General features: G+C 37.3%; 1 protein-coding gene across 10 annotated transcripts in view; it reads right to left on the minus strand.

The window, feature by feature from the left end:
• Positions 1 to 15729, minus strand: part of ubr5 (ubiquitin protein ligase E3 component n-recognin 5) — a 186750-nt gene that overhangs the window by 21990 nt on the left and 149031 nt on the right. For 7 of the 10 annotated variants that reach the window (XM_059972068.1, XM_059972059.1, XM_059972040.1 and 4 more), the window contains 7 exons: positions 10131 to 10303; positions 9853 to 9966; positions 4505 to 4725; positions 4236 to 4356; positions 4032 to 4130; positions 3313 to 3556; positions 2095 to 2218 (listed from right to left, as the gene is read on the minus strand). In XM_059972068.1, coding sequence (XP_059828051.1) covers positions 2095 to 2218; positions 3313 to 3556; positions 4032 to 4130; positions 4236 to 4356; positions 4505 to 4725; positions 9853 to 9966; positions 10131 to 10303 — 1096 coding nt within the window. The remainder of the gene's footprint in view (positions 1 to 2094; positions 2219 to 3312; positions 3557 to 4031; positions 4131 to 4235; positions 4357 to 4504; positions 4726 to 9852; positions 9967 to 10130; positions 10304 to 15729) is intronic. The other 3 variants (XM_059972101.1, XM_059972097.1, XM_059972032.1) reach the window with 1 other exon arrangement.

Below are 15729 nucleotides of genomic sequence, written 5' to 3' on the forward strand. Positions count from 1 at the left end.
CTGTTACATATCTATTGTCAGAGAATTACTTGCCTAAATAGGTAAACCACCTTCACACGAGCAAGGACAGAAAACATGGCAAAGTGAGTATTCTTATTTATTCAGTAAATTATCAGTCAAAGTATTTGGTGAGTACACTTCTAACTCTTCTGGTGTCAGTTTCGTTGCCGTCTGTTCTGAAATTGTTAGGTTGCGTTCAAGAAAACAATGAACTAGCGCGCTGTCATCTGACAGAGATCTCCCGTTACCCCTTCCATACTGATCCAGCCAATCTGGCGTTTTCAAAAATACGCACTTTGGAGAGCGTTTCTGAAAAGCTCCAGTTTTGGGGGACGAAAACACCGTTTTAGTGTGGATGAAGGGTAAAAATGAAGAGAAAAAGCTTCAATTATGGATTTATCTGGTGTAGTGTGGATGTAGCCTAAGCCCTCTAATCAGCACAACTTAACAAGGTACAAATGAGTTTTTGAATATAAAAATGTTACTGCTTAGCAACAAACACAAAACACTGGAGGAACTCAACAGGTCAGGCAGCATCTCTGGAAGGGAATAAACAATCAATGTTTTGGGCAGACACCCTGCATCAGAACTGGAAAGGAAGAAGGAGCCAGAATAAGGTGGGGATAGGTGAAACCAGGTGAGGGGAAAAGAAGGTGGGTGGGTGAAGTGAGAAGCTGAGAAATGATAGGTGGAAGAGGTAAAGTTTTGAAGAAGGACGAATATGATAGGAGAGGAGAGTGGACTAAAGGAGGAAGGGAAGGAAGAGAGGCTTCAGATAGGTGATAGGCAGGCAAGGACAAGGGGCTAGTGGGAGCCTGAATGGGTAATGGAAAAAGGTGGGGGTGGGGGTGTGGGGAAGAGACAAGAGAAATTACCAGAAATTAGAGAAATTGATGTTCCTACTGTCAGCTCAGGTAATACTGCTTAGCAGCATTTCTGGTCTTATAATGTTGCTTGACAAATGATCCAAAACCCTGATGCACTAATCATTCCAGGATTTAAATAAAAGGTCTTCAGTTACTATGTTTGATCACAATTCGACTTGTCTCAGTGACTAAGCTAGAATATCTACAAAAAAAAATGCACCAATCAATCTGTAGTCAAAAATAACGTTGTTCAATTTCTGAATCTAGTCAAGACTTTCAAACATTGTAGGGACCATTTTTGAATTATTTTCAAAACCTTTGATTTGCTCTTAAATTACAGATGTTGGCTAATAATATATTTCACTATATAATAAGGAATTTTTTTCCTTTTTTCTTTCTTTACCAAACAGCTTCGGTCTTGGTAGTGGGATTAGATTCTTTTTTTGCACAACAGAATTATCACATTTCAATATTAAGATTTGATTTACATGAATGTAGGGTAATGAGATTCCAAGTGTGATCCAAATATAATGTATTTGATAATATTTAATCCATTTTTACTTATAATATATATCTTATTGTACTTTGTACTCTTCTACGTAGAAGATTAATAAAAAATATTGAAAGTAAAGAAAAATAATAAGGCTGAAGGACAAATAGGAAACAGACAGGAAAGATGCTCTGACTGAGCTGGTTCAGCCCAAGCCAAAATAATTGGAACAAGATTTAACTGTATGGACATAGAGGAGTTATATAGTTAGCATACATTCAGTGGCCACTTTGTTAAGTAGCCCATTCTGATGTTTGGTCTGAACAACAAATGAACTGCTTAACTGTATCTACGTACTTTTATGCATTGAGCTGCTGCCACATTAGTTGCAGATGACTTAGACAGATGCCTTACTGAGGCGTATAGGTGTACCTAATAATGTGGCTGAGTGCAGAATGACACCTTTTCAGTTTATTGTAAACATTTTTGAACAACGGATATTTTCTTGAAACATTGAACTTGATTTGAATTCCATTAGTTTATAAAATTCGACAGGGTTGGACTATATTCTTCTATACAATCTCTCTTCTTCAAAAGTGGGACCAAATGTAAACTCCTCCCAAACACAAAATGCAATGGTATTTTAATAGTTTAACTGAATAAAAACTAGTCTTCAATTAGTTGATATCATATTGAAGCTTTCAAAAGCCAAGGGTAAACATGAAGAAGTTCACTTACCGATCTCTATCTCGACGTGAACCTGCTCTCATTCCACCACTTCTCCTCATTTCTCGCTCTCTCTCTCTTTCCCGCTCCCTCTCTCGGTTCCTCAGGCGCTGCATTAGACCTAAACCATAAACAACTACTTATTGTTGTAACTTCTATAGTAAATGTTATTAATTTTGTTAACAACCAGTACCATTGATTAGTTACAACACAAAAATGAAAATTTCCAGGTTTCAAATTTTCTTGCAGTAAATATCTATAAATATTAATATATTTATCAATTAACAAAATATATTTTTAATTCAGAAATAATCAGATAAAAGATCAGCTCTCTATCTACATACTACCAGGAAATTATGATCTAAGATTGCCAATCATCAATACTGTCCCTTCTTATAGATATGAAGGACAAAATACACAAGAAGGCACAATGGTAGCGTAGTGATTAATGTGTCACTATTACAGCTCATGGTATCAGTTTGGAGTTCAATTCCATCTCCACTGTAAGACAGTTTTAAGTCCTTCCCATGAAGCACATGGGTTTCCCATGGGTGCTTCATTTTCCACCCACAGTTCAAAGACATACTGGTTAGTAGGTTAATTGGTCATTGTAAATTGTCCTGTGATTAAGCCAAGGTTAAATTGGTGAGATGCTGGGCAGCACAGCTTGGTGGTCAGAAGGGGCTTGTTCGGCACACTGTTTCTCAAAAGTAAATAAAATTTTAAAACAATGAAAATAACCTTCATCTGAAACTGACATTGTAGGAATAAATTCCTACCCAACATCCTGATGTTTTGCAAACCATTACGGTTATATAAAACAAAGAAAACTTGTTTTCAGTGATTTAATCGCATGCTCTTTAAGAAACTGACAAAGTATTTACTTTCTATATAATATTCTGATGGTTTTGTAATCTGCTCCTTTGACATAATAATTTGAATCTCTAAGATGAGAAATTAAATTTGAACAATTATGTACTTACAGTAAAGGTTAATCATAGTTAAATTTGATTGTTCTCATTAACAATGAAAAGGTTCAATGAATTTTCAGACTATTACAGGTATCTATATACTCATGAAGGTTCACATCATTTCAGATGTAGGATTAGTTTGTAACAATCTAACTGATCCTGTTACAGTCAGATTTTTTTAATCTTGTTAAATGAAATGATTTAGCACCAGAACACACAAAAACCATTTATATTTGTGAAATATTTAAAAATCACATACTAGTTTGCAATCCCTTGCTTGCATTCTGTATGCAATCCAGATTTGGTAATTTTTCACTGGACAGAAATGCTTGTGCAATTGCAGTGTAAAAACTTCGAGCCACTCCACTACCCTCTCCTGGCTCATCTTTGAAAGTGACCTTCACCCTGTGTACTGTCACTGGAGTTGTGGTGCATCTGCGGCCAAAGTGATTGTTCAGTTGCCTCATTGTTTGTTGAATCAAGAGGTCACGATCGCGATCAACCTGAAATATCACACATTAAAATTATCTTTTTTCCCCCAATGTTAATTTAAAGTACCCAAACCACTTAACTATTTACAACATTGAAATAAATACTGAGGGGAAGAAATTATACAGGAAATGATGAGGCACAGATGAAAACTTGAAGCACTGATTCACTGTTTCTCAACTTGAGACACCTACCAATATTTCAGTATAAACTTAAAGGCTTCAAGATCTAACGATAAAACTTGAATAATCCAGGAAACTCAAATTTAATCTCCCAAATTTAACTGCACTGTTCAAGTTGAAACATCAGCATTACTGACTAGATACTTTGCTGGAGAATGTGCATTTGGAAATGGGGTTTGACATTTATTGCTCAGAGACACTCACATACAAAGTTACATTATTCAAGAAATAATCTTCTATATTACTTCCCAAGACTTAAAAGAGAACAAAGGGATGCCAGTGATCATGAAATCAAGCCACTTTTTACCTCAAGCGTTAGATCTCTGGATTGAGCATTTCTTAGTTTCTCCATTTCCCTCCGGAATTTTGACTCTTTCACTTCAAACCCACCAAGTTCAGTCAAGATCTATTGAAGAAATTCACACATTTAGTTTAAGTGCTATATGAATAATTCTGAAAACAATAACTTTAGAAGTTTAATATCAGTGTCATGATGCTGTATTTTACCTACCGAACCAGGTTCAGCTCCAACATCTTCCATAAATACTCTGCCAAAGAGCTCCAAAGACAATCGCCAACGCCCTAATAACATGTCATGAGAAATCACCATTCCCATGAAACTACATTGCGGCCTGAGATTAGATTAAAAATATGAAGAAATTATGAATTTCTAGAAGCATGAACTAATGTTAATTAAGAATATGACAGTTTTCTTTTAACATTGTTTTGAACAATTTGAAATACAGCTGCACAACAGAAAAAACTGCAAAGAACAGTTACCTGAATGATGTAAGTGGCGGTCCTTCACTTTCAGTAAGCCCAATCTCAGCCAGTAAGCTACTTTTTAGTTGTGCTGCAAGGTCTTGAGCAGATGGTCCTATTCGTGAGTTTTCAGATTCATCTTCTGGTAACACTTGCTCATCAGCTGTCTTCCTCTGTCGATTCTGCATACTCATAACATTCTTGAGGTTTGAAGAGTAAGACATTTTTGTGGGAAGCACCTGAAATGGACCACAATACTGGTGTAAACTGGCAATGCTAAGACTTAAAAAAGTTTCACTTGTAGGACGTGATCTGCACAGCCAGCCCTGAGTTTGCAGGAGGGCAATAAACAAGACATACGGTTGCAAGAAAAAGTTTGCAAACCCTTTACAATTACCTGTTTTTCTGCATTAATTACTCAAAATGTGGACTGATCGTCATCTAAATAGACAGATCCAATCTGCCTAAAGTAATAAAGCACAAACAATTTTACTTTTTATGACTTTATCAAACATGTATAATCATTCACAGTCCAGGCTAGAAAAAGTGTGTGAACCCTTGTATTTATAACTGATAGAACCTCCTTGAACAGTAACTCCCACCAAACATTTCCTGAGCTGCTTATCAGACTTGCACAACAGCAAGGAGGAAGTTTAGAACATTCTTCCATACTGAACTCTTTCAGTTCATCAATATTTCTGGGATACCTTGCACGAACAGTCCTCTTCAGGTCCATGGCACAGTATCTCAATTGGGTTAAAGTCTGGTCTCTGACTTGGCCATTCCAAAAGATGAATTTTCCTCTTTTTAAACCATTCTGTTGTTGATTTATTCTTGTGTTTCGGGTCATTGCCTTGTTGCATCATCCAAGTTCTCTTAAGCTTCAGGTGACGGACCGCTTACCTGACATTCTCCTGTAAAATATCTTGATACAATTTTGAATTCACTGTTCCCTCAACGTTTGCAAGCTGCCCAGGCCGAGGCAGCAAAGCAACCCCAAACCATGATGCTCCTTCCACCATGCTTCACAGTTGGGGTGAGGTTTTTTGGTGTTGGTGTGTGGTGCCCTTTCTCCTCCAAACATAGCAATCTGTATTTCTACCAAGAAGTTCAATTTTTGTTTCAGCTGTCCACAGAACATTGTCCCAGAAGCATTGTGGCACATCCAGGTGGTCTTTTGCAAACTTGCAGACGTGCAGCAAAGCCTTTTCTTGGCGAGCAGTCATTTGCTCCGTCGTGTCCTTCCATGAACACTATTTGCACTCAGTATTTTTCTTACAGTGGACACATGAACAGAGATTTTAGTACATTCCAGAGATTTCTGCAGGTCTTTTGCCGTTTCCTTTGGATTCTTTTTCACCTCCTTCAGCAGTGTGATCTTGGACAGGAGAATAGTAATGGTACTGAGTTTCCTCCACTTGTAGACAATTTCTTACTGTGGACTGATGAACGCTCAGGTCTTTAGAAATGCATTTATAGCCTTTTCCAGCAGCATACATCTCTATAATTCTTCTTCTAAGATCCTCTGGAGGGTGTTTTGATCGAGGCATGGTACAGATCTTTCTTAAGAAGAGCAGGCTCTGTCAGTAACCAGACTCTGTCCTTTTTATAGGGGAGCGCACCTCTACAACCCACACCTCCAATCTCATCTCATTGATTGGAACATCTGTCTAAAAAGCTTTTGTAGAAGGCATTAACCCAGGGGTTCACATACTTTTTTTGAATGTAGACTGCCATTGCTTAAATGGTGTTCTCAGTATTTACAAGTGGTAGTACAATCAATTGTGTGTTATAAGTTTAGGCAGATTGTATTTGTCTATTATTGTGACAGAAAATCAGACAACATTTTATAAGTATTTAATGCAGAAAACCAGGTAATTGCAAAGGATTCACAAACTTTTTCGTCAAACTCTTCTTCCATGAACAGTAGTTGAATGGAGAATAAGAAACAGGTCATTGATTCATATTAAAGGAAAACTGCTCCTCCTTAAGATGAGTTTCATTCAAGTTAGAGCGTACATACATAGTGACCACTTCACTGGGTGCTGTATAACTGACATCTGCTTATTAATGCAAATATCTAATCAGTCAATTATGTGGCATCAACTCAATATACACAAGAGCATGCAGACATGGTCAAGAAATTCAGTTGTCGTTCAGACCAACCAGCAGAATGGGGAGAAAATGTGATCTATGTGACTTTCACCATGGAACGATTGTTGGTGCCAGATGGGGTGGTTTGAGTATCTCAAAAAACTGATCTCCTGGAATTTTCACTCACAATGGTCTCTAGAGTTTACAGAATGGTGCAAAAAACAAAACATAAACATCTAGTGAGCAGCAGTTCTGTGGACAAAAGTGCCTTGTTTCAAGAGGTCAGTGGAAAATGGCCAGACAAGCTGACAGGAAGGTGACAGTAACACAAATACTTGTTAACAGCAGTGGTGTGCAAAAGAGCATCCCTGAACACAGAACATGTCGAACCTTGAAGTGGCTGGGCTACATCAGAAGACCACGCTGGGTTCCACTCCTGTAATTAAAGCAATTACTGAGTGTATATTTAACCAGCAGAGACATTTCAGAAACGTACTTTGACAAAATATTGTCTGGATTCCTGGCTGAGAAACAAAGGAAGTAAACTGACTAAGTCATGAGTCCAGTTTTCTATGCCTGTAAAGAAATGTGAAGAAACACAGGAGACAGTTCTGAAACAGGGTGTGTTCTGAAGGCATACTTGAGAGGCTCTTACAGAAGGCTAACAAACTTGCTGTGCTGGAGGGACTTTGTGGCCATTACTACCTTCACATGTACAATAGGAGAATTTATTCTAAACTAGAAGTAGTGAATGAAATGACATCAACAGTTAGCACTGAAACAAGTAATGAGAACCTCACAATTCAAGTCAATCACCATTGCTGTCAGGTTATAGAATTCACAAAGTTCAAGGAGTATTCAAAGACGATGTATTTCCCTTACTGAGGAAATACATTGTCCGTGAAATGATGGCAACTGATTGACCCATTTGATCTGGAGGGTCAACCTTTGCCTAACCCATTGGTAACCCTTGTTATATATCTAAACCAATTGAAAAATGCTAAAATCAACGTAACTCCTTCAAACACTGAGGAGATCAAAGAGCATCTGTGTTAAGAGGAACAGAATTTAATGTTTCATGTCTGACAAAGGATCTTTGAATTGAAATGTTAACTCTGTTCTACTTTCCACTGATACTCCCTGAAATGCCTGGTATTTCCAGCATTTTCTGCAATAGAAACTCGAACATGCAGTGATTTCTGATAAAAGCCTTGCAGGAGACCACTTACTGGACTGTACGTTTACAACGAAAAGGGAGCACTCCAGCCAATATTAGCAACTGACTGACTCAGATCTATGTTTAATGTCAGGTTTGTAGAATAGAGTTCTATTCCACAAATCTCACAGAAAAAGCCAACTTGTGGTAAATGAACAAGTAAAAAATTGAGTGAAAGCAAATTCATACAGGAATAGAAAACTGTACAACATAAGGCACATGAAGTTCAAATATTATGAAAGTGTTTACTATGATAAACAAATGTACATGGGTTAATTTAATTCTCTGCATTTTGCAAAGCTGAGGCTTCATAAGGCACTGGTCAGACTGCATTTGGCCTACTGTAAACAGTTTTGGGTGTTAAGAAAGGATGCGCTGGAATCAGAGGAGGTCCAGGAGTTCATTTACCAGATTGAACCCAGAAATAAAAGGGTTAATGTATTAGGAGTATTTGATGGCACTGGAGTTTATCAAAGTGGTGTGGGGGAAATATTGTTGAACCATAGCAAACATTGAAAAGCCAAAATATAGTGGACATGTAGATGTTTCCAATAGTTGGAAAATCTAGGACCAGATGGCAGAGATTCAGAATAGGAAAATGTCCCTTGAGAACAGAGAGGAGGAAGAATGTATATAGCCAAAAGGTGATGAATCTGTGGAATTTATTGCCAGACAGCTGTGGAGATCAAGTCATTGGGTACATTTAATGTGGAGGTTGATAGATTCATAATTACTGAGGACATCAAAGGTTATAGGAAGAAAGCAAGAGAATGGAGTTGAGATGGAAAATAAATCAGCATGATGGAATGATGTACAGACTCAATGGGCTGAATGGCCTAATTCTGCTCCTAATGTCTTATAGTCTTACTTTCCTTTTAAAGCTTCTCCACAATAGGTCTACTTTGCAACCCTTGACATGTTCAGCTTAAAAATAAAGCTTTTAAACTTAATTTTAATTGAATGCAGTGGATTGTGGTTGACTGGGCCATATTAGGACAGCAGTTATTTGAGACAAAACTAACAAAAACAATTGTGAAAAGTACCAGGATTCTTTTCTCTTATTTGGGATACTGTGCTGCTTAATTGGGACAAGAGACCATTGCCAGACAGGTTCTAAATAGCATCAGTTGTGCGCTCCATTAGACACAACACCATGCTTACAGTTTTAAATAGCGTCAGTTGTATATGTATGTGTTCAAAAAGCAGTGATTTTTGTCAGAGGTGGTTGGCGAGAAATATCCAGGAGGACAATTCCAAACTGTTTTGTTCACTATGGTTTCGTGCATTCAGATTTGGAAATGCCAAAAACAGCTGGGAGTAAAAATTAAACAATTTCACTACTTCAAGTTAGAAACTGAAGAATCTGAAGATATCAACAATCTTGAATGTTACAATGAAAATGAAGATGTGGAGGATGCATTCATCAATAGCATGGAATGAAGGCAGTCCATTACCTACACTAGGTGCCTGTGATCATTTTACCCAATTGTGTACATTGGATAAATTCACCCATCTATAGTAATTAGGAACTAATACAGTTTTATAGTACTGCAGCACTAATGATAGTGTTCTAATTTGTTCTGTATTTAAACACATTCGTTTTTACTCAGACTTTTTTCTTAAAAAATACCTTGTTAATTAAAATAGTGAAATATGTCATTTGCATCAAATTTAGTAAGCGAGAATTGTGCTAAGCAGCCTACAAATGTTGCCACACATCCAGCACCAACACAGCATGCCTGCAACTCACTAATCCTAACCCATACATCTTTGAAATTTGGGAGAAAACCAGAACATCTGGAGAAACAACATTGTCATGGAGAGAACATATAAACTCCTTACAGACAGTGGCATGAATCAAACCCCGATCTTACACTGCACTGTAAAGCATTGTGCTAACTGCAACACTACCATGCTACCTCATGTGGATACTTCTGAAATGTTATGTTTACTTTCACATCTCCAGCATCTGCATATATTACATGAAAAGAAGCGTCAAAATGAGAGAAGACTATATACAGAGTAATCATTGCTTGTGTATTTGGTTTAGTCTTACCTCTAAGCAGTTTCTGTCCACAGTTACTTCAGTTATACCTTTCCCAAGGCCAGAACAGGATGAATATAGACCTTGACTTGGGCGACCAAATAAATCTTCTTTTCTGGCATTGGGCTATAAAGAGAAAAGAAAGAACTAAATAAGGCTCTGGAGTAACAAATTATTTTGGCAAATATTGTTCACACTAACACAATTTACATAATTATCAACATCAATGTAAAATCACTACTACTGTAGGAAACTTGAAGGTGTCTGAAATGACCAGTGCTATTGTTTACCTGTAACAGGTGAGGTTGGTCTGCCAAAGGAATTGCTTCAGCGAGAGAAACTTCAAATGGATTTGGTGGAATGCAGCCAAGGAAGGTCATAGAATCAGAACGGCGAAAGAATGGATGGTTTTGCCCCGCCTCTGTGGACAGTGTTTCATCATCTTTATCATGGAGACCTGAACCTGAAAGAAAAGGAATCATGTCGAGGTGACAGCTTCTGTGAAGGCTCCCAGACTAACATCCCAAATATCGAGACTGTAATTATACTCAGCTATGCTGTAACACACTTGTATGTCCCCCCTCAACTGCATGGGGTTTCCCTCTAAGTGCTCTGATTTCCTCCCATATTCCAAAGCTGTACGTATTAGCAGGTTAATTGGTCACAAGAGTGTAATTGAGCGGCACAGGTTCATTAGATCATAAGGTCCTGTAATTGCACTGTATCTCTAAATAAGTAATGCTGGGCAGGCTATATAACATCATTCCAGGCTCTCTCATAGGAAGAGATTTCCAGGTGGACAGATGAAAACATTCAAAAGGTTGCTCAAAGCCTCTTGAAAACAACACATTTCTTCTGACTCTATTGGTAATCTCTAGCTGATGACTATTCAGAGGAGTTCAAGATGGCGAAGGAGGTGTTGGAAGCACAGATGTATGGGACCATATCTGGGAGCACAGATATGCCTCACATTATACCTACCTGCTTACCCCATCAGTCGTGACATGGCCTACTGTGGAAGTGCCATGAATCTGAAGCTCCTTCACTAAACTCATTAGTCCAAGAGGTCACAAACCAGAGTGAAAATAAGTCATTCCCTACACCAGCGGATCCCAACCTGGGTTCTATGGACCCCTCGGTTAATGGCAGGGGTCCATGTCATACCAAAGCTTGGGAACCCCTGCCCGACACCAAAGGTCTTCCCAAGCAGCAGCAGTATCTGTGTGCAGTTTAAGCCAGTAATGATGTACAAATGAAATGGATCCTTTCAGACAGATTCCTAAGTTGTCAGGTCTGTAACGTAGTATGAATATTAAATGAGCAATTCTTGTAGGTGTTGGTCTTGGGATGGAACATTCCTCACATATATCCATGTGCCCTTCAAAACTGTACAAAACAGTTTCTGATACATTTATGAACTTGCAATTTTGGACAGAACAAGTTGGGGAAAAAACTGAAAATCCACCTGTAGATACTTACATCGAGTAAATAAACTCTCCAGTGTAAGTGTTTGAAGTTTTTCTTCGAATTACTTTAAACGCTCATCAAACGCAGAGAGCTTTACGGTTATTTTTCTCTCCAGTCCTTCAAATTTATCTTCTATAAGCTCCTATAAGCTTCTATAAGTTCTATAATTGTTTCTAAAGTTATCGGTTCTTTCGACTGTTTCGATTCTTTTGCTTTAGACATTTCAGCGAGTTGAAAATAGTTCAAATAGTTAAAAAGAAAAATTCTGTATGTTTAGACCCCTTTAGAATAAGTATAAAAAGATCATTTAAGGGGTGTTTGTAGGTTAAAAAGACTTAAAAGGTTTGGAGCAAAGCCTAACAGCGGTTTACTCTAAAAGTGCCATCTTGAGACCTCTAAACTCTCAGTTTATTATCTCTGTTAACTCCATTTCCTGCCTACTCCCCATAACCCACAACATGCTTACGAAACGAAGAACCCATCAACCTCTGCTATAATGACTGGGCTTCCACGGTGTCTGAGGCAATGAATTCCACAGATGCACCACCCTCAGCCAAAAGAAACTGTACCTCATCATCACATATAGAGATTCACCCAGACCTATAAATTAGGTGTTATGAATACATAAATGATTTGTCCAACACCTGAAGAAACTAAGGCCTCAAGTTATCTTTAAATTATGCAGATATGCATCACAGGTCACTCATTAGTTCAGATAATTAATTTCAAGCTACTTCTTTCACTTAAGTGTGAGCAGCAACAGAAATAAAAAGGTGATCAGTAGGGATGGATGACATGATAGTCACAAGCAGAAGTTCTGATGAGCGAGGAGACACACAACTGATCCCCTAATCACCACATCAATAATCCCAAAGCATTTAAGTGGATACCTATAAGAGTTTCTTGATGCATATTTTTCTATCACTCAAGTGGTGAGCCATCTTTGAAACTGGACTTCAAACCATTTATTATGCCTTTAAGTTACTTCCAATTTCTATAGTTCTTATTTACCCCATATTGTACCTAAAATATGCAAAAATAATACCAGCCACTATGGAAAAATTGTCTAGTACAACATAATATAGAAGTCCATCACTAATTAAATTCGATGGAAAGATTGATTAAATGAACAGACAAGAAGTTGGCAGAGTACAATGTATGAAAAAGCGATGAATTCCATGATGGAAAAGTAAAAAACGACTTAAATGGAGTGAGACCACAAATGGTAGAAGGAGATTTGCAAGTTCCAGTACATGAAACATGGGTGGCTGGTTTGCAAATACAACAAAAGATTAAAAAGTGTAATGTAACGCTCACTTTCATTACAAGGGTCACGGAGCATAAAAGTAGGTTCTTTCCACGATACTGTTGAGATCATACCTGGAGTATTCTTACAATTTCGACCTCCATACTTAAGGAGTAAAGTGCTTACACTGGATGCAGTGCAGCAATGAGTCATTAGTTTAATGATTAGGATGTAGGAGTTGACATATGAAGAAAGGCTAAGCCTACATGCATTGGTGTATAAAAGGCTGAAAGGTGATCTGGCTGAAACGAAATTTTGAACATGGAGACAAAAAAAATTATTTCATCCACTGGGAGATTCTAGAACTAGGGGACAGTTTCAAAATAGGGGTTTCCTACTTCAGATGGCAATGATGAACAATTTCTTCTTCAGGGATTTGGGAATCTTTGGAAGTTCCTGGAAAGCTGTAGGGATACAGCAGAGAGTGGCAGAAATTTCAGGCTAGAGGGGCTGATTCATGCCCCTATTTCTGATACACTGAAGATACATCGATGAGACTTCCGGTGGCTGAAATGGAGTAGGTTGCACTAGCTACGTGCTCCGAAATTACTTGCTTACTTTGCTGTTTAAACCTATCTCGGTGAGAGCACCATGAGTAGAAGGCCGTCAAAAAGAGAGACTACTTTACAGACTTTGACTGAAATGATTCAACAAATGTCAGAGAAACTCGAAAAATTGGATAAACTGGATGACTTGGAATCCAAGTTTGATTCGTTACAGAATTCCTTCGACCTGGTTAAATCTGAATTGAAAACGCTTAATCGGAAACTTGGAAGTATACAGCAGACTGTAAATGACCATGAAATTCATATTAAGCTACACGAAGAATCTCTGCCGGTGTTGCAGAAGGATATCAAAGGTTTCAAGAAAAATTTTAAGGAACAACTTAAAAAATACGACGCGTTACTGAAGAAACATACAGATTTGGAGACCAGGAACCAAAGGTGCAATATCAGAATTCTTGGGCTCCCTGAAAAACTGGAGGGTAATCAACCTATCGATTTTTGTGCTCAAATGTTGATTTATTCCCTGATATACTATCGGAACTACCAAAATTTGAGCACGTTCACCAAGTTACCCCGCTTAATTGGGAACCTGCCAAACCTCACCTTATTATCATTCGCTTTTATGACTATCAGATTAAAGAACAGACCCTTCGTGAATCAAGGAAGAAACATACATTACAATTTCGTGATCAACAGTTTCGGATCGTTCAAGATTACCCACTGGAAGTTCTGAGAGCTAGACAGGCTTTTAAAGAGGTCATGTCTGATCTTTTTAAGCTTGGCTGTCGCCTTTCTCTCAGAGATCCATGTAAACTCAAGGTTACTACTTCTGATAATAAGGTTTCTTGGTTTAGGAAGCCTGAAGAAGCTAAGAAACTTTTACAATCCTTAAATTCAACTTTGAGTTGTTTTATGTTAAATGTTTTAATTTCACGTGTTCAATCAAGTAATTGGCGTTTTGTTGATAACAAGGTTTCTTGGTTTTACAAAGTCTTAATCATTTGTTTAAGTAACTGGCATCTTGTTATCTTTCAAACTATGCAAAACATGCAGGCAGACTGCAACGATTTTCTCTTTTGCTGTTTTTCGCAGCTCTTTTTAAACAATACGTTATATTCTCAGTGTTATGTAGGAAGCTATCTAAACAGCTTCCCTTTTTTAATTATCTTCTATCTCTTTACTGTTTTTTTGCACCCGCGAGTATATGTTGTTTTACTTATTGATTTTCCACATTTGATTTTCCTTATCTGTCTTTTCCTTTTTTACCGAGACTAATACTTATATTTTCCCATGGTTTTTTAAATCGTAATTACCAAACTTATTTACTTTGATATTTTTTTGTATGTGTGTGTATATATATATATATATTTACAATGGTTTATTCAGCACAGCTATACATATATATTTTCTGGAGCCACCGGAGTTTTGGGTTGGGAACATTAGAATTAGTCTTCAGCCTCTCTTGGCTGATTTCTCTCTTTGGGGGGAGGGAGGGAGGGGAGAAATGGGTTCTTCTATAAAGTTGATTGGACGTTTTTACTGTTTTACTTATTCATTATCTACATGTCTGTGATTACCTTTCATACATTATTAAAGGATACTTGATGGATTCTTTTATTAATATACTCAGTTTTAATATGAAAGGTCTAAATAACCCTGATAAATGAAATAAGATTTTCTCTTATATCTGGAAACTTAAAACTCATATAATCTTTCTCTAAGAAACCTATATTCCTAAAGATGATATTTCACATTCTTTCAAAGGATGGAAGGGTATACATTTTCACTCACCCTCTCAATCTAGATTGAGAGGCGTCTCTATCCTGTTTGATCAGAATGTATCCTTTATTCAACATAATGTAATTTCTAATACAAATGGGCACTTTGTTATTGTTTCAGGTAGTCTGGGGAATAAACTAATCGTGTTTGCGAATGGAAAAGCTCCAAATACAGATGACTCTTTGTTCTTTGAACGTCTTTTCTCTTTTCTGCCTGATTTGAATCGATATTCCTTAGTGATGGGTGAAGATTTTAATTTTTGGCTTGACCCTATATTAGACCGCTCTTCAAGTAAAACCCCTGTATAAATCTGTCCTACTTTTTAAATCTTTATCATCTCAACGTGGTATTCTTGACGTGTGGCATTTTTTACACCCCCAAGGAAAGGAATATTCATATTTCTCTCAGCTTCATCATATGTACTCTTGGATTGATTATTTTTTTATAGATAGAAACTTGCTTCCACTGGTACGATCCTGTGATTATAAGGAGATTGCTTTGTCTGATCATGCACCTGTGCTTCTGGTTTTAAGACTACCTGTTTACTCTGTACCAAATAGAAGTTGGCATTTTAACTTATCATTGTTATCTGATAAAAATTTTCTAAAGTTTTTGGAAAAAACATATTACTTTTTTCTTTAAAGAAAATGTTAAAGGAGATACTGCTGGTAATATAGTCTGGGATACTTTTAAAGCATATATTCGTGGAGAAATTATCTCTTACTCTACCTATATAAAGAAAAAAAGCTGACAAAGGAAGGTCTGACCTAGCAGTGATATTAAAAGATCTTGATTGAAAGTATGCCCTATCTCCAGATTCAAGTATATATA

This window comes from Hypanus sabinus, chromosome 1, assembly GCF_030144855.1.
Source record: "Hypanus sabinus isolate sHypSab1 chromosome 1, sHypSab1.hap1, whole genome shotgun sequence".
Classification (NCBI taxonomy): domain Eukaryota; kingdom Metazoa; phylum Chordata; class Chondrichthyes; order Myliobatiformes; family Dasyatidae; genus Hypanus; species Hypanus sabinus.